Source organism: Panthera leo, chromosome B3 (genome assembly GCF_018350215.1).
Source record: "Panthera leo isolate Ple1 chromosome B3, P.leo_Ple1_pat1.1, whole genome shotgun sequence".
In the NCBI taxonomy this organism is placed as follows: Eukaryota; Metazoa; Chordata; class Mammalia; order Carnivora; family Felidae; genus Panthera; species Panthera leo.
In genome coordinates, this window is record NC_056684.1 from 21,706,078 (window position 1) to 21,724,655 (window position 18,578).

General features: G+C 47.5%; 1 protein-coding gene across 1 annotated transcript in view; it reads right to left on the reverse strand.

Annotated features, from left to right (window-relative positions):
* Positions 1-2,289: 2,289 nt before the first annotated feature.
* The window catches only part of OTUD7A (OTU deubiquitinase 7A), a 374,562-nt gene continuing 358,273 nt past the window's right edge, over positions 2,290-18,578 (reverse strand). Inside the window, exons 12-14 of the mRNA XM_042941241.1 lie at positions 6,649-6,763; positions 6,384-6,468; positions 2,290-4,063 (exon numbers count right to left, since the gene is read on the reverse strand). Of these exons, the coding sequence (XP_042797175.1) occupies positions 2,612-4,063; positions 6,384-6,468; positions 6,649-6,763 (1,652 nt within the window). The 3' untranslated portion in view covers positions 2,290-2,611. The remainder of the gene's footprint in view (positions 4,064-6,383; positions 6,469-6,648; positions 6,764-18,578) is intronic.

An 18,578-nucleotide genomic window follows, 5' to 3' on the forward strand; every position in this document is an offset into this window, starting at 1 on the left:
AGGAAACCGCTATTTGTAAACCATGTGGACAAGCACTCACAGATGCGCTGGCAGGCCCAGCCACCTCATGACCAGGCTAAGTTGGGGGCCTTCCACATGGCTGGAGAAGCCACCCAGAGCTAGATCTCAGGCTCTTATTCATGGCACATCTGTCAGATGGGGTGGGGAAGAGGAAACTTTGAAATTCAAGGAGATAGAATAAGTCACCATTTTTAAATAATACCTATGGATTGCACTGCCTAGTTTTGAAGGTTTTCCTCTGGTATTGCAATGGACTGTGTTTATTTTTCTCAGTTTGCCTTTTTTTTTTTTTTAACCATGGCATGAGAAAGATAAAATATTTGCATAGCCAGTTTTGGCAATTTCTGGTTGGCTGCTTTAACATTAAAAAATTAAAACACGAATATAATTTTACTTTATGCCTTCTTGACTAGTGCACATGAGTTTGGTTTCTAAATGCACAATTAAGCATTTTCAAGGCTGGCTCTCAACCTTCTAAAGTGAGGGGCTAGTGCCATGGCCAGTGTCTATATGTGATGCAATACTTCCTGTGACCTCAACTTTGGGTGGCAAAGCAACTTTGCCTAGCAGGGCACAAAGAATCAGTCCAAAAAGCTGCCACAAACCCTCGTGATGAGAGATATTTAAAAAATTACTTTTTTTTTTTCTGAGTAACAAAAGAAACCCCAGTAATATGAGGGACATGGATGTTAGTAATTACCACACATTGAAAGTATTGTTCGGCATGAAAAGTAAAACTTCCAAAAAATTTCTTAAAGATTCTATTTAATAAATAATTTTAAGGAACCACTTATGCAAAACTTAGATAAATTACTGAAAACCCCACGTGCTGTGGAATAATTAAAAACAAAAAGGAATTACAGGAGATACTCAAATTAGTTTACTATAATTCTTCAAACAAGTAAAAAAAATCCCCTCCTTTTTAAAATTTTATTATTATTATTATTATTATTATTATTATTTTTTGCTGCTCTTTATGTCAGAGGGAAAAGCATCCTTTCTGGAGAAGGAGAAGCTGGCTCCAATGAAGAGATGGTCTACCTCCTGCATTTTCTGAGGAAACACCCAGAGCAAAGCTGGGCGCTATCTCCTCTCTTTCTTAGGGTTATTAGAAGCTATTCTAAGGCTCTCGAAGGTTTTAAAGTATTCTTTTGCTAGTGAGGATTTTACCCATCTTATCTGGATTTCTTGGAAACAAGATCTCTCTTTAGTGAGGCAGATTTAACTCCTCAGTGTCCTTGGCCAAGAATGGTATTCTCCAGAGGTAATCTTGGAAGGAAGAGGCTGCATATTGCTGCTCAAAACAGGGTAGCTAAGGACACATATTTTATTTTTTTCCTCAAGAAATGTAGGAGGCACCAAAAAAGGGACCACTCAGGGATGGGAATGCCCCTCACCGTGTCATGGAGCCACAGGCAGGGTTACCCCTACCCTGCAGAGGGGACCCCAATGGGAGTAGCGCCCCTTTACCTGGCTGAACCCAGACAGATGCAGGTGGAGGTGGGGATGGGCTTCCTTCCTGACTTCCCTCAGCCCTTTCCCTTTGGAAAGAGGCACAGGCCAGGTTTCAAAGCAGCCTCGTTGCGGGGGCGGGGGGCGGGGGGGGCTTTACATAGTGACCAAAGGGTCAATCCCTTGCCTCTCTCCTGGGGCACCAATGATCACTTCCTAGGGGTGCTCTGGAGATAGTTCACTGTGGAAGTGTCTTCAAAGAAGAAATGTGAGCAGACTGTCATCTTTGCTCATACATGGGCAATTCCAAATAGTGGTTTCAGAACCCTTGCTTTTTGGACCCAAGGTGTCTTTGGAAAGCTCCTGTCACCTCAGCTGCCCGGCACCGGGGGCCATCACTACCCCTCACCCCGCCCTGCGAGGTAGGTTGTTCGGTGCCCATCCCAGGACGCCTGCGGCTTTGATGGCAGTGTGAATGTTGCTCGGGCCAGGGGTGGGAAGGGGGGTGAGTGGGAGGAGCTTTTGCTTATGAGATGGAGGTGCGTATTCCTAAAGGGCCACCGTGACCACCAGAACTTATCAGCGGGGCGGCACAGCGTCTCCTGTCCTCCGAGGACTCGGGAGGGGAAGCAGGTGTGAGCCCGCAGCACAGTCGCCACCCCAGTCCCGGGCTGCGGGTTTGCTTCTTGACCCTGGGTGGTACCGACCGCACACGTGTGACCGCTACATGGAGGAGGTCAGTCGCTGGGGTGGGGGGCGGGGGTGGGAGAAGAAAAAAGCAAAAAAAAAAAAAAAAAAATGTAAAACACTCCCTTCTAAAAACAAAGGGCTGCAAATTTCTTTATTTCTCTTATTGAGGAACAAAAATACTCTTGCAATGGCTATTGAGTTTCCACAGGTACGAGGCAGATGCTAGCTAGCACACCCACTTCCAACAGTATGACTTGTTTCCTATCCGTCTACTACCTGAGTGGCGTCAGTGTAGGTTCAGGCACCATTAGGAACGTTTGACCAAACACGTACACAGCACTGACAGAGGAGTCGCCGGCCTTCCGGTTGACCAGGGCATGTAAAAAAGACACCGACAGAATGGAAAAGAAATCCTTTATGGTAAAAGCTGGCGGAGCGCGCGCCGCACTCAGGGCCGGGCCCCGCGCGCCTCGCGCCGCCGCCGCAGCTCCTCGCGGTAGCAGTAGGAGCAGTAGTGCTCGGTCTCGGCGCGTCCGTAGAACGCGCAGTTCTCGCGCTGGCAGCGCCGCTGAGCCAGCCCCGGGCCGCCGCGGCCGCACTCACCGTTCGAGCGGGCGGCCGGCGCGTCGGCGTCGGCGAACTCCAGGCCGTCGCGCGCGGCGCCGAAGCCGTTGGTGTAGGTCTGCGACTTGTGCTCGGCGGTGCCGGCCGCCCCCGCCACGCCGGGCAGGGCGCCGGGCACGGCGCGCGCCAGCGACTCGACCGTGTTGACGGTGCGCAGGGCGGCGGCGCGCGCCGGGCTGTAACTCTGGGACGACAGCGAGCGGTTCTGCTGCGGGTACGTGGCGCACGGCCGCAGCGCGCCCACGGTCGGCGCGCACGCCTCGTCCCGCGCGCCCGCCGACTGCACGTGGATGACGCTCTGGCGCGCCGGCGCCGGCGGGCTGCGGCCAGGGAGCGGTCCGCTGGCGCCAGCGCGTCGCGCGCCGCCGCCGCCGCCGCCGCCGCCGCCGCCCGGGCCCGGGGAGGCCGCGCCGCCCGCCGCCGCCCGCGCCGCCCGCGTGCCCGCCGCCGGCCCGGGACTCGGGCGCTCCTTGAGCTTGAGCACCAGCTGCGTGGGCGGCCCGGCCGGCGGGCCTGGCGAGGCGCGCTCGGAGCCCGGCGCGCCCTCGGTCTCAGGCCTGCGCGGCGGCCGCTTCGCCGTGGAGGCGGCGGCGGCGGCGGCGTCGCGGCGCCGCTGCTCCTGCTCGGCACTGAAGCGCTCCTGCGCGCTGGTCAGGTAGTAGCCTATCATCTCTTCGTGGAACTGGTGCCGGTGGCTGGTGAGCAGCAGGCCGGCGAAGATGAACTTGCGCTCGCCCTGCATGGCGGCGCGCAGGATGTTGAGGCTCAGCTTCACGTCCGTGCTGTACTTCCAGGCGTCGCCCCGCTGCCCGCCGCCCTTCTCGGCTGGCGACGCCCCGGCCGCCTTGTCCGTGGGCGACGGCGTGGTCTTTTCCGACGGAGACGTGCTCGCCGACGCACCCGATTCCTCCTTGCTGCCTTTGCGTGACTTGGTCTTCTTCTCCTTGCTGCGCTCGGGGGCGTCGCCGTTCTTGCCGTTGGCGGAGTTAGCGCGGCCCATCTTGCCGTGCACGAGACCTCCCAGGCCACCCATGTTTTTCTTCAGCTTGATGCCCAGCGTCTTGCTGAAGCTGCCCAGCTTGTTGGCCACGGAGTCCGCGCGGGTCTTGTCCTTTTCCTTGCGTTGCTTCTCTTTCTCTTTGTCTTTGCCATTCTTGCCATTATTGCTGTTGGAATTGCTGCACACCGAGTCGCGGTCCGAGTCCAGGGAGTCGGCCAGGGACTGCACGTCCTCCCCCACAGAGGCTGTTGGGGATTCTGGCTGTGCCAGAGGGGCCTGTGGGGGGAGAGGAAGGTCGAGAAAGGAAGAAGGTTAGAGATGAGCCATCTCACGTGGGTTCGACAAAGGTAGACCATCCCAGCCCACAGGCTGCTGTGTTGGGATCTCACTGTCCCATCCAGGATGCCTTTTTGGTGAGCTCAGGTTGCTGGTAGCCTGGAACTCCGAGGCAGGGATTTTGGGCAAGGTGCAGATGCCCACAGCCCCGGGGCCTCTGCACATTTTAGAATCACCATGCCCAGACTCTGCCCTTCTAGCCCTGAGGAGGCTGGTCTACGACCAGACCCAGGTCCTGGCCGGCCTCTGTAGACTTAGAGGCCTTCTGGTAAGGATGACACTTCACCTGCGCCTGTAGGTGTCTCTCCTACAAAGGTGTCTTACCTGTTTACTACAGGCAGGGGACAGACACTTTGTCCTTACCTTAGAACAAATACCCCCTTAGCAGTTCAGGTCATGACCAATCTCTTTACTCTAGGGGTTCCTTTCTCGGATTGGCAATGTGGTGTGCTAAACTGAGGATTCTGAAACGGGACCTGGGCTTAGCAGGAAAAACGTTAGCGTTCCCAGAAAAGGTCTCGGGTGTGAGGAGGGGGCATCTCTGTGAACACCTTGGATAAGGCCCACTGTCAGGAAGGCAAGGCAGGTATGGACACCTGGTCCAGGACTATGGGGTAGGTGGGGAGCCTGAGAAAGGAGATGAATGCATGCAGAGGACCTTGTGGGAGATTCCTCCTTGTGTGAGGAGAGAGAATTCTGACAGCATCATTGGGTGAAGACCAGGGATCTCACACTAGCAGCTGAGTGGCAGGAACTGGTGCCCACCTCTGAATGGGCTTTTCCTGTCCTTCAGGAGAGGAGCCTTGGAGAAGGCCCCATTGTTCCCTCATTTCAGTTTTGTCCCCTCCCTTCCCAAGCAGGTCCAAGACACCTCCTGCAATCAGATCACCCAGAAGAATCAGGAACCAGCCCTCCCCACTTTATATTCTGAAATTCCTTCCTGTTCCCACTCTTTCCTGGGTCTGGAAAGAGCTAGAGGTCTCAACAGGATTTGTCAGTGACACAAAAGGGCAGAAGCTCAGGGGTTTGGCCCAGGAAAGGGAGGTGTGCTTGGTGCTGGGAGAGCCCACTGTTTGGCACCCAGTGAGCAAGGAACAGTGGGTCAAATGCCCTGAGGCTGGAAGTGTTCTTGCCAGGCCCTGCATCTGACACGGGGGCCACCATGGCTTGGCAGGGAGCCCTGCTCATTGCCTTGCAGAGCTGTGTCCTAGCCCAAGAGCCTCCTGATTTCTAGATCTACAGCTGCTGCCTTCACACCATATGTGTGTGCTGGGAAAGAACACCCACAGCAACAGTGGTAGAATCCAGGCAGTTGACCGGTCATTGTAGAGGTTAAGAGTCAGGACTCGAGCCAGACTGCCACCAGCTGTCCCTTGTGTCCTCAGTAAAATGCGATATCAGTACCTGCCTCCAGAAGACCTATGAAGATGACATACAGGTAAAGGCTGATGTATGAAAACATCCTGAACAGTGCCTGGCCTGTCCTGGCTACTGACTCTGTGTCAGGCACCACCTTACTTCTTTCCTCATGTCACTCCTTAAATACTGTAGTTTATGAGCTCCACTTCATAGCCAAGTATACTGATGTCTGAGGAGGACCAATTTGTAAGCTCTATCTCTTTTTTATAAATCCCTTTCTTGGAGGGCTCACTACTGAGGTAACAAAAACATCAATCAGAGTGAATCGTGCTTAGCATGTGGAAGGGGGGACAGAGCAGACCCTCCCTGGGGGGTCTTCTTTTCCCACCGCCTCCTGGAGGACAGAAGGAGGGGGCGCTGAGGAATTGCGCGCTCTCGGTTGCCTGGCTTTTCCAAGGACCCACACACAGTTTATAATTAATTCCGCTCCGCCGCAGCACATCGTGTTCCGATGTTGGCAGAGATAGTTTTGTGTTGCGACTTGCCTACAGTTTGTTTTCTGAGTGGGTGTGTTTATTCCTTTGCTTCTGGAGAAAATAAAAGGACAAAAAAAAAAAAAAAAAAAAAACACTCGAAACCACAACTCGCATACAAAACCAAACATCCCCTAACCGAGGTGCGCGCCTACGTATAGGCACGCAAGCACGCGTGCACACACGCATCAGGTAAACCCGAAACACTTCTGGCTGGGCCGGGCGCGGCCGGGGGTGGGAGACCGGGAGGGAGTAGGTGAGCCCTGCCCCCTCCAGGTTTGTAGGGTGGGCCCTCCCGCCCGCGCCGGCGGCCAGTGAGAGGCCAGGACCCAGACAGCTGGTGAGGTCCGGGCGCACGCCAGGCTCACCCGGGTCTCCGAGGGGATCCGGATCCACGTCACGTTCATGTAGCTGTGCAGAAGGTTCAGCTTGGCTTCTAGCGACAGGATCAGGCTGGCGAAAGAAAACACAGAGTGAAACGCGTCCCTGCCGGCCCGCGCTCGCCCGCACGCACCCCGCCCGCAGGCACGCCAGCTGTCCCAGGAGGAGCAAGGGCGGCCCGGCCCACGCCGGGAAACCGGCGACAGCCGGCCCTTTAGGGCGTTGGGGGAGGGGCACAGGGTAGGGGCTCACTGGGCCAGCCGGGCGTTATCGTTGTCGTCTTTGCCCCACTCCCAGTCCTTCCCGGGGTCCACTGCAAAGTGCAGAGGCAGCAGCTTGTGCTCCGAATCCGTCAGAGGGATCACGGCTGGAACAGAAGAGAGAGACGCGGTGCCAGGTGGCCCCCGGGCGGGCCGAGAGGCTCCAGGCCCCAGCAACCCCCAGGAAGCCAGGAAAGGGAGTTCCAAGACCAGGTGTCTCCTTAATTAAGGAAACCGAATGGAGACTCACAGTGCCATCTGTGCCAGCAGGAGCGTTAAGACCACAGGTGTCAAAATCACTAGTGATAGTTTAAAATACTTCGTGTTTATTGTGGACCTTGAAGAGCAGTTGGAGACCTCACCTGGACTCTGCTGACTATTGGGGTCTGTCAGAAGGCAGGTACCCCGGTTGGGCAGCAGACGATAAAACCTATTACTGCTTCTGTTATTTCTGAGGAGGGACCCAAGCAAATTAAACAAGTAAGGTTGTTGGTTACCTCTCAGTGTGCAAATTAGACAAGTAAGGTCTGCTTGCCAATCTGTTCCTTTGTGAACTCATTCAATTAAATCTGTCAGTTCAAGGAATGGATGGGGGGCGGGGAACCCAAGGATCTCGTGGCTCCTGGCCAGGGGGAGCTCACAGGTAACAATCTCATGTCAGGTGGTGGTGAGTACCCTGAAGAGTAAACAGCAGACTGAGGGGAGCTAAGGCAAGCCTTTCTAGGGCAAGCCTTTCTGAGGAAATAAGGTAGGTGTAGGCGTGTAGGCAGAAACTGCAGCGAGGAGAGACTCGCCCTCACCGAGGGATCCATTCATCACAAACACTCCCGAGTGAAACGCCCAGCTGGGGGAAGTCTTGGCCCATCTCAGGCTGGGGCGGAGTGGGGGTGTTCACAGGTTTGCCTGGATCTGCTAGAAGCTTCTGAGCTGCTGTGGGACCCAGTGCCCAGTGAGAACAGCTTGCTCCTCCCCTGGATTTACCCTACCTCTGCCTCCTTGCTGCTCTGCTCCCGCCCCCATACTGGTCATGAGCCTGGTGTCATTTCCCATGATTCATGGCAAGGGTGCCACGGCAAGAACAAAAAGACAAATAAGTAAATAAAATCTATGACTGAATACCATTAATAGTTGACTTTCTAATAAAAAATTGCAAACATTGACTCACTGCTGCCCTCCAGTGTTGCTGAAGAGAAAACGTGAGCACAAATGATCCTCCACCCCCAGATAAAGCAAACACAGCTTTGCTGGGGGACCGGGGTGGAGGGGTGACGGCATTCTGTTTAAAGTGGCTAGAGACTGGAAGTATTGTGTTCTGGTTTGGTTGGTCAAGGACAGCTTGGTGTGCCCCAGCTACAGGCCACCGGGTTCTGCCTTGACATGGCCGTCACACACAGGGTGCTCCTCCCAGGGCTCAGCTGCAGGGGAGTCACACTCAGGGAGGGCTGCAGTGCCCGTCCCATGGTTCCATGACTCAACACGAAAGCAGAGATGGAGTTGGCCTAGCTTCCCATCCACTGGGCTGGGGTGGGGGTGGTAGTGGATCCCTCTGTAGACACTCGCTAGGGTACTGCACCTCCCTAGAGTGCTTGGTAAAGGCACTGATTCCAGGCCCCCATGCAGATGGCCAAACCAGTGTCCAGTAAAAAGACCCAAGGACTATATTTTAAGTAAGCATCCTCTGTGGTTCTTAAAATCATACAAATATGGAAAATATTGTTCCAGAACAATAATCTGTTTGAAGTAGTTACTGTGGATAGGACTTGGGCAATTTGGGACTGGCTGTCCACTCCTTTCTCAGGGGAGAAGTGCAGTTGGGAGATGTCTGCCCAGCCATGGCTACAATTCCCAGCCCCCAGCACTTAGGAGGGAATAGGTGCTGAGTTGCACCCATGGCATGAGAGCAGAAACACTATGGGAAGTGCTGGGCAATGTGGTTAGGTGTGGGCAGCGTTCTCTCCACACCCCCACACCCTCATCCTCCTGTATGCTGAAACTTGGTGCTACAAGATGGCTGGGTGAGCTCCTGACTCCCCACTTGCCAATCAGGAACACCTATTTTAGACTTTATTTGCAGGAGAACCACACTTCTCTCCCTATGATTTTGGTTTATGTCAGATAAAACAGCTAAAGATCCACATGCCCCTCAGCCTCTACTCCCTATCACTTTCCTACCAGGGCTCCTGGAAATTTGTACCCTTAATGGCTGGACTGGAACTGACTCCATGCGCTGCCCCCTGCTGGGCAGACAGTTGGACTCACCTGAAGGTGCTAGAGCCTGATCACCTAGCAGGGTCTTGGCAGCCTCTCAGCATGAATCTTAGTGGGGTGAGGTACTTGGAAAGGTACTAAGGACATGCCTGCTTGCAAGAAAAGGCACCTTCTTTGCCAGACCTAACAAAAGGCATATTCTCTGCAGAGGGTACAGCTTTGGCCTGTGTGTGAGGGCCAGGGCTGCAGGGACCGAGAGCCCAACCCATAGCTGCACAAGCCAGGAGGACCTTGAGAACAGGCCCTCCCCACAAGCATTAGCTGCTTTAGATGCATCTGCCTCCCACTTTATACATTCACTTTTCCCAATTGGAAATGGGGCCTCACCCAGGGAGATAGATATGTAGTGATGTGGCAGCTTGCCCTCTGGTGGCAAGGTCAGGAACAGCAAATGCTTTTCAAAATAAGCCCACAAACTTTTTTTTTTTGAAAAGCATGTCCTATCTTTTAACCTGGAAACACACAGACAGCATCTCAAAACAGCCTTGACATATTTTTAGTACTTATTTTCCAAAATGAATTCATACTTCTGGTTTCTGTTTCTGGGACAGCATGGTGCTATCATTACAACAACAATAACAAGCCAGACAAACTGCAGATTCACAACTTTCCTTTAATCCATCAGAGAGCAGAAGTCACAGGGAAACCAGCTAACTCCAAACCTAAGGACAGATGGGTACATACAAAGAGAAACAGACATGACTTTCATTGAGGCAGACTCAGCTGGACTACAGTAAGAAGAATTCAGCTAAAATAATTAACAAATTGGTAAAGGAAGAATGTAGCCTAGTGAAAGAATATTTAGAAGCCTGGGGGCTACAGATTATAAGGGAAATTAAAATGTACTTGTAAACCCCTCTCCATAGGACCCAACCTGGTGCTCACAAAAACACTGGCAAGAATTCTGAGAAAGCGTCCTTCGCAGACCTTTCTCTCCTATCTATATTACAGAATAAAAGCTTAAATTGTGAGGGCAGAACACTGTTGGCCTTAGGGACTGGGGTCTTTCCTTAGTAAAGCTTGGGGTGGGAGGAGGAAATAAGAAAAAAAAACCCTCTTGTTCCCTAGGGGAGGGGCAGGAACATGTACTGAGCCCAGAAGTACATCTGGGGGAGGTTATCCCCCTTCTAAGATCCAGGGACACAGTGCCTGCCTAAGGCAGAAGCTTAATTAGAATAACAAAAACATCACACTTCCTGGTCCCACTTTCACACCCAGGCTAACAAGCTGTAAGTAATAGTAGTTTAATGCTAGAAGAGGGACAAGAGTTGAGAAGAGAAAGGGTGTAGCAGACAGTGAGAAAAGTCTTCTGGCAAAACAAAAGATATCACTAGTAAAATTTGAAGGCTCAGTACATTAAGGGTAACCAGAGCAGCAATGAAACCAAAACCTACCTCAAGTCCTGACTAGACTGATCCAAACCCCATACTAAAGACCTAGCAAAAGGAAAGGCATACTTAGTTCCAAGAATCAAAATGATACACCTCAGTCTTTATTATCCTACTCAATATGTCTGACTTTCACCAAACTGCTAGTGTAAGAAAAGATAAGAACTCCCCCCCACCCACCAACATTTAATAAGATCAAGCATTTCATAGAATAAGACTCAGATATGACACAGGTGTTGAAACTGTGACATGGAATTTAGAATAATTGATTAATAAGCTGAATACTCTAATAAAAAAGGTGGATATAATTAGTGGTTAATTTCTTTCCAGCAGAGAGAAGAAATGGATAAGAAAGTATCAAATGGAAATGCTGGAAATGACAAAAACACAGTAAGAGAGATGAAGAAAGACTTTGAGGGGCTGATCACTACACTTTACAAAACTGAGAAAAGAATCTGTGAACATCAAGATAGGTCAATAGAAATTACCCAAATTGAAACACAGAGAGAAAAAAAGAGTTGGGTGGGGGGAGATGCAGAACAGAATATCCAAGAGCTGGGGGGCAATACCAAACACCATAAGATCTGTAAAAGTGAAATCTCAGAAGGAAAAGAGAGTATAAGACAAGGGATATTTAAAGAAATAATGGCTGACAAACGTTTCTACTTTGAATGGCAAATACTACCACAGATCCAAAAAACTAAAAACAAAAACAAAAACAAAAAAAGAGCAGGAAACTAGCACCACTAACACCAAAAATATCCCTATACTTAGCATATTTAAACTGCTGAAAACCAAAGACAAAATCTTAAAGGCAGCAACAGAAAAAAGACATGTTACATATAGAGAAACAAAGATAAGAAATACAGCAGACTTTTCATGCTAAAACAGGTAAGTCAGAAGACAATGGAGTGACATCTTTAAAATGCTGAAAAAAACAAACTACTAATCCATAATTCTATGCCCAGAAAAAATATTTCTGAACACGGAGACATATTTTCTCAAACAAAAAGGGAAAAATATTAATTGCCTACAGAACTGCACTAGAAAAAATATATGTATATATGTTGGACTAGGAAATATTAAAGGAAATTAGCAATTCTTTAAGGGGAAGGAATATGCTACCAGTAGAAACTTGGATTTACATAATGAAATGAAAAATGATAAAAACAGAATAAATAAATATGAAAATAAAACTATTTTTTCTTCCTTCAATTGCTCTAAGAAACTAAGGTGAAGAGAACAGCAGTGTATTATGTGTTTATAGCATATGTAAAAGTAAAATGCTTGATAATAATGGCACAAAGAATGGGAGGAAGGGATTGAGAATAAACTGTCATAAAGTTTACACAACACATGAAGTAGAATATTACTTGAAAATAGAATCTAATTGGGGCGCCTGGGTGGCTCAGTCGGTTAAGCGGCCGACTTTGGCTCAGGTCATGATCTCGCGGTCAGTGAGTTCGAGCCCCGCGTCGGGCTCTGTGCTGACAGCTCAGAGCCTGGAGCCTGTTTCAGATTCTGTGTCTCCCTCTCTCTGACCCTCCCCCGTTCATGCTTTGTCTCTCTCTGTCTCAAAAATAAAAACGTTAAAAAAAAAAATTAAAAAAAAAAAAAGAAAATAGAATCTAATTAATTAAAGATGTTTATTGTAAACTCTGTAAATCAGGAAAATAAATAACAATGAAAAACAGGGGCATAATAACTCAATAGTGGAGATAAAATGGAGCCATTAAGAAACTAATTTAACCCAAAACTCACTTATCCAACCATATGGTTAATACCATTAAATATAAATGGTCAAAAAATACCAATTAAAAGACAAAGTTGTCAGAATGCATAGGAAAAGCAATACTCAATTCTACTGACTGCAAGAAATTAATTTTAAACATAAAAACACAGATAGGCCAAAAGATATTCACTAATTATAAAAATCTAGAGTGGCTACGCTAATGTTAGAGGAAGTGGACTCCAGAACCGGGACCGTCACCAAAGATATAGAGAAACATTACACAATGATATAGGGGTCAATTGTCTAAGAAAACATCACAATCCTACATATGTGCATGCTCCTAATGACATGCTTTCAGAGTACTAAAAGCAAATACTAACAAAAATGAAAGGAGAAACAGGTCCATTATGGATCTTGGAGACTTCATCATTTTTCTCTTTGTAATTGACAGAACAAGTAGACAGAATGTCAGCAAGGATGCAGAACACCTGAACATCATTAGAGAACTTAAAAAAAATTGACATTTATAGAATGCAACAAGAGCAGAACACATTATTTTCAAGGGAACATGAAATATTCACCAAGATATAACACATTCTTAGCCAACCTTAGCAAATTTAAAAGTATAGAAATCATTAAAAGTTTTTCTCAGACCGTTACTAAATGAAAGTGTTAAACCTATAACAGAAAATATTTGGAAAATCCCCAACTATTTGGAAATTAAAAAGCATGCTTCCAAATAATCCATGGGTCAAAGAGGAAGTCTGAAGGGAAATTGAAAAATAGTTTGAACACAATTAAATGGAAATACAACATACCAAAATTTGTGTGATGTAGCTAATCAGTGCTTAGGGGAAAATTTATGGCATTAAAATGCCTATTTTGGATAAGAAGAAAAGGTACGTAATCTAAATTTCTGGTTTAAGAAACTAAAAAAAAATAGCAAATTAAACTCAGGTGGGAGGAGGGAAACAATAAAGATTAGAGCAGAAATTGATGAAACTAAAAACAGAAAAATAGTAGACAAATCAGTGAAATCAAAAGCTGGCTCTTGGAAAAGATACATAAAAAACCAACAGATTATCCAAATCCATATTTTAAGAAGTTAGGATAAATGGTAGACTAGGCTTTTAAATGTTCTTAAGCTGTTAATATGCTGGCTAGTCAATACATGTTCATATTCTAAGACATTTTAGAATACTGAACTTTTCATTGTTAGATGATTGTAGATTTAAATGCAGTTGTAAGAAATTATGCATAAAGATCCTATCTATCCATCTCCCAGGTGCTCCCTAATGCTAACATCTTGCATAACTGGAGTACAATATCACAATCAGGATATAGACTTTGGTACACTCCACTGAGTGTATTAAGTTTAGATGAGTTTTCCATGCAGTCATCTCTGTCTCTCTGTCTCTCTGTCTCTCTGTCTCTCTGTCTCTCTCTCTCTCTGTGTGTGTGTGTGTGTGTGTGTGTGTTTATTTGGTTCTATGCAATTTTATTACATGTGTAGATTTAGGTAATCCCTCCAATCAAGTACAGAATAGGTGCATCACTACAAGGGTCCCTTGTGCTATTCTTTTATAAACACACTCACTTCCTTTCAATACTTCATTCCTGTCCCTAATCCCTGTCCACCACTGTGGATGGATGATTGTATATGTCAACTTGACTGGACTAAGGGATGCCCAGATATGGGATAAAACATATTTAGGTTATTTCTAGAGGAGATTAGCATTTGAGTTGGTAGAATGAGAAAAGAGGATCATCCTCACCAATGCCTCACCAGGCATCATCCAATCCATTCAGGACTCAGACCAAAAAGGCAGAGAAAGGAAGAATTTGCTCTCTTTTCTTGAGCTGGGAAATACAGCTCCTCCTGCCCTCTGGCATTGGTGTTATCACTCCTTGGGCCTTCAGACTTGTATGGGAATTTATACCATTGTCCCTTACTTCTTTGGCCTTGGACTCAGACTGAATTATACCACTGGCTTTCCTGGTTCTCCAGCTTGCAGATGGCAGGAAGATGGTGAGACTTCTTGGCCTCCAGAATTGTGTGAGCCAATTCCTAAAATAAACCCCTCATATATATATATACACACACACACATGCACACACACATCCTACTTGTTCTCTTTCTCTGAAGATCCACAACCACTAATCCGATCTCCATCTGTATAGTTTGGACATTTCAAGGATGCTATGTAACAGGACTCATATAGTATGTGATCTTTTGGGATTGACTTTTTTCATTCAGCATAATTTCTTTGAGATTCAGCCAAGTAACTGCATGTATCATTTTTATTCCTTTGTACTGCTGATCAGGATTCCACAGGATGTATGTACCATAGTTTGTTAATCCAGGAAAGACATTGGGTTGTTCCCAGTTTTGGGCTATTACAAATAAAGCTACTACAAACCTTCATGTATACAGTTTTGTGTGGACACAAATTTTTACTTCTTTGGGATAAATACCTAGGAGTATAATTTCTGGGTTATATGGTAAGTGATGTTTAGTCTCATAATAAAATGCCAAACTGTTTTTCCAGAGTTTTACATTTCTACAAATAAAGCAAGAGAGATGTGGTTGTTCTACATCCAGCATTTGGTATTATCACTTTTACAAATTTTAGTCATTTTGATAGGTGTGTAGTGATATCTTATTGTGGTTGCAATGCTGAACATCTTTCAATGTTGTTATTTGACACCTGTGTATCCTTTTTGATGAAATGTCTGTTCATGACTTTTTCCCATTTTTTAATTTGGATTTTTTAACTATTGTTTTTTAACTGTTCATTGCATATTTTAGATACAAATCTTTTGTTGAAAGGTAGTTTTAAAATATTATCCCCCAATCTATAGCTTGTCTTTTCATTTTCTTAACAGTTGTTGTTTCGTTTATTTTTTTTTTTTTATTTTTTTGCAGAACAGAGGTCCAATTAATCAATTTTTATTTATTTATTTTTTTTGGATTATGCTTTTGTGTCAAAGAGCTCTTTGCCTAGCTCTGGGTCCCCATATTTTCTTTGAAAAATTTTATAGTTGTGCATTTTACATTTATTCTGTGATTCATTTTGAGCTAATATTTATATTATTAAGATTTAGGTTCACATTCATATTTTTGCCTATGGATGTTAAATTGCTTTATCACCATTTGTGGAAAAGACTCTCTATTCTCCATTGAATAGATTTTGTTCCTTTGTCAGAGGACACAGGACTTCAGTTCATGCCACAGCCCTATTGGGTGGGTCAAGAGAGGGAGCAGGACTGGGGATGACCTCTGTCCCACTTTCACTAAACGTCAGAGTTTTGTGAAAGTCAAAGGAGATAGTGCATGGGAGATGAGGTTTGGGAAAATGCAAAATGGAAAGCAAAGTGTGATAAATCTTCCATCTAAGAGGTATCTTGCTAGAGGACTCTCAGAAATGTCTTGGGAGAGGTAGAAATTTTTGAGGGCCATGGGGAGGTGCAGCAGTCACCACTGGCTGCCCATCCTTTGTTCCCACTAGCAGACCCCACCTCCTGGGACTGTCATGAAGGGTCAGGATGGCTCTAAGGCATTCATGGTTGACTCATTTTCTATGACTTCTGAGACAAACCCTAGAACAGAATCTGCTCAATGAGATGTAAGAGGAAATCAATTGGAAGATTCCTGGTTAAAAGCAACACAAAGGAGGGCCAGGGTCTTTTCTGATCTCTCCATGTTTTGTGTGAAGATATGATGCTTGGAGCTACAATAGTCATCTGACCAATGAGGGACAACTATGGGACAAAAGGCAACAGGCCAAGGAGAGTGGAGAGACAAAAAGGGCCTAGGTCTTTGACGAATGTCCGGTTCCAAATCAACCAAATGCTGGTCATCAGATTTCTCATGACATGAGAGTATAAACCTCTTTATTCTTTGTGTGAGATAGGACACCATGGTGGTTGTGTGAAAGCCATGCTTGACAGTGGAAAACCAGAAGGTGTGAGGTTGCTTCTGAGCCATCTCTGTAGGAGCCCAGGTCTGCTGGTGAGGCTCTGCTATGCTTGGACCCATGCCTGAGACCCAGCAGCCACTGGGTCCTGCCCCTGGGCAGGAAGAAATCTAACCCTAGGTGTACACCCATTTAACTGTCCTGGTTACAAGTGCCTGGAATGGAGTGCCATCATATAAGCATTCTTGAAGAACATCCCTGCAGCTCAGGCCCACAGGGTTGCACATGAGAAAGCTGGAGCCCACCCACAGCCTGCTCCCTGACCTCGGGTCAGATCTTGCTTCTGGGAATCTGTGGCATCCATGGCAAGCTTTCATGCCATCAACCATGTAAATGGCAGTCCTGCCCTTTGCTCTGCTGGACTGCCACTGGGATGACCCCTCTTTCCCTGGAGTGGAATTGTGAGGATTAGCTATGTTCCAAATATCTACTAGGCCCCGGTTTAACTAGAGTTTGCAGAAAACATTTTTAAAAATCCACCATCCATTATAATGGGGCCCAGGGTCCCCACGTACAGGCATTTGGCTGTTGAGGGGGCAGGGAGCTCACATATACTTAGTCAACTACTAATGGATTTGAATGCAACATCTGTTGGTCAAGAAGGTGATGCTGATGAACTGAACCAGAAATGTCCAGCTTGGACAGACTGAACCCAGAAGTTCTGTTGTTTGAATGGACCCTTGGGACCCATATACAAGAGAGGCCCTCCCCTTCTCTTCTCCACTTAGTGATGCCCTTTCATCCTCAGGCTTTTAGAGCACATGTCAGTTCCTTCTCAGCTCTGGATACCTGGGCCTCCCCTGTGGCACTGAGGAGGCTTCTCGCCAGGGCCAGGGCCAGCCAGGGCACATCTCTGCTTAGGGTGGGCTCTGCTGGGCTTGCCATGTGGGTTTGCTCTGCAAAACACCACCTCTTCTGGGCGGCACCTTTATCTTTCCCCTCCAAATTGCCGAATCCCTGGGGTCTTCCTGGTCCCAGGGTTCTTCCCCTTGTGGCCACATAGGCTCTGCAGGTAGGTGCTGCCTGATCTTTGCATCCCCCGCTTACTGTTTGCACAGTCAATCCTCACCCAGATATGTTGAGTGATAGTTTATGCTGACTGACTGAACTGCCCTGGAGTAATCAAACCCTTCATTTATTGGTCATAACACTAGTCAGGAAGGATATCAGGACACAGAGAAGGAAGTTCTGAAGGGAAGTGTTAATGCACAGCTTGCATACCAGGAGCGGCCATGGCCAGGCCTTCATGCAGACACTGCCCTTGCTCAGAGCACCTGGTTCCAGCTGGCATCTGCTTAGTAGCCATGTGTGATGAGAGAGGGAACCTCTTTGCCCCGGCATTGGGTCCAGGCTATGGGAAGAGACAGGCCTGATGGTGAGGGATGGTAGAAGAAACTGGGGGGGGATCCCTAGGCCATACCTTTCCTCTTGGCCTTCTCCTGGGGACCAAGACCACCGGAAGATGGCAGGAGCACACTTTGGTCTCTCACCAGTGAGCAGGCATTTTCCTTTCTACCCTCTATAAAAGTTCCAGTAGGCATTTTATTTTTCCTTTTATTCTTAAAAAAAAAATTCAAACAGAGGTTGAAGAAGTCCCAGGTAGGAGTCAGGATACCTAGTTCAAGTCCCACCTATGCCCCTCATTGTCCAGGTGACCTATATGAGTCCCTCCTGTGTAGGGCACAGCCAGGGTTGGGCCGGCTGACCTTCTTCCCAGCTCCGACATGCCCTCCTTCTGGATGTGGTGGTTCTGTGGGGAATGGGAAGATTAGGGGTGCACAGGGCACCTTCCTCTCCACTGTTTATTTCTCATCAGCTCTGGTTCTGGGTTGGAAGCCAAAGTAAGATGTCATTGGATGTGACTGGTCCTCAGTGGAAGCAGAAGTCCTTCACAAGCTTTGTAATGCCTCTCCATCCAGGTACCAAGCTGGCCTGCTGTAGTGGGTGGGTGGATGTGTGTGTGTGTGTGTGTGTGTGTGTGTGTGTGTGTGTGTGTTAGGGGGAGATGTGAGGTCACAGCTGGGTTCCATCTTCCATGTATGTGGCTTGGGAGGAAAGACACTCCATAAACATATGGGACACTGCTGATGGGTCAAGGTCTCAGGTGGGAGTAACAGGACTGTTCCTTGCTCCCAATAAACTCTGAAGATATGCTTAAAAATTTTTTAACCATGTTTTATGGTATTTGCTGATTTGTGTTTAGACTCACCCATTCATTTACTTGGGCTTGAAGACTGGTATTCTCATTCTGTCTGTATTCCTTTCCTTGGGCTGCTATAACAAAGCAACAACAGACTGCATGGCTTAAACAGCAGAAATATGTTTTCTCACAGTTCTGGAGGCTGGAATTCCAAGGTCGAGGAATCAGCAGGGATGGTTCCTTCTGAGGCCTCTCACCTTGGTTTGTGGATGGCTGTCTCCTCCCTGGGTCCTCCTGTGGTTCCCCTCTGTGTGTGTCTGTGTCCTAATCTCTTATAAGGACACCACTCAGGTGGATTAGGGTCCACCCACATGACCTCACTTTACCCCTTGAAAGGCCTTGTCTCCAAATACAGTC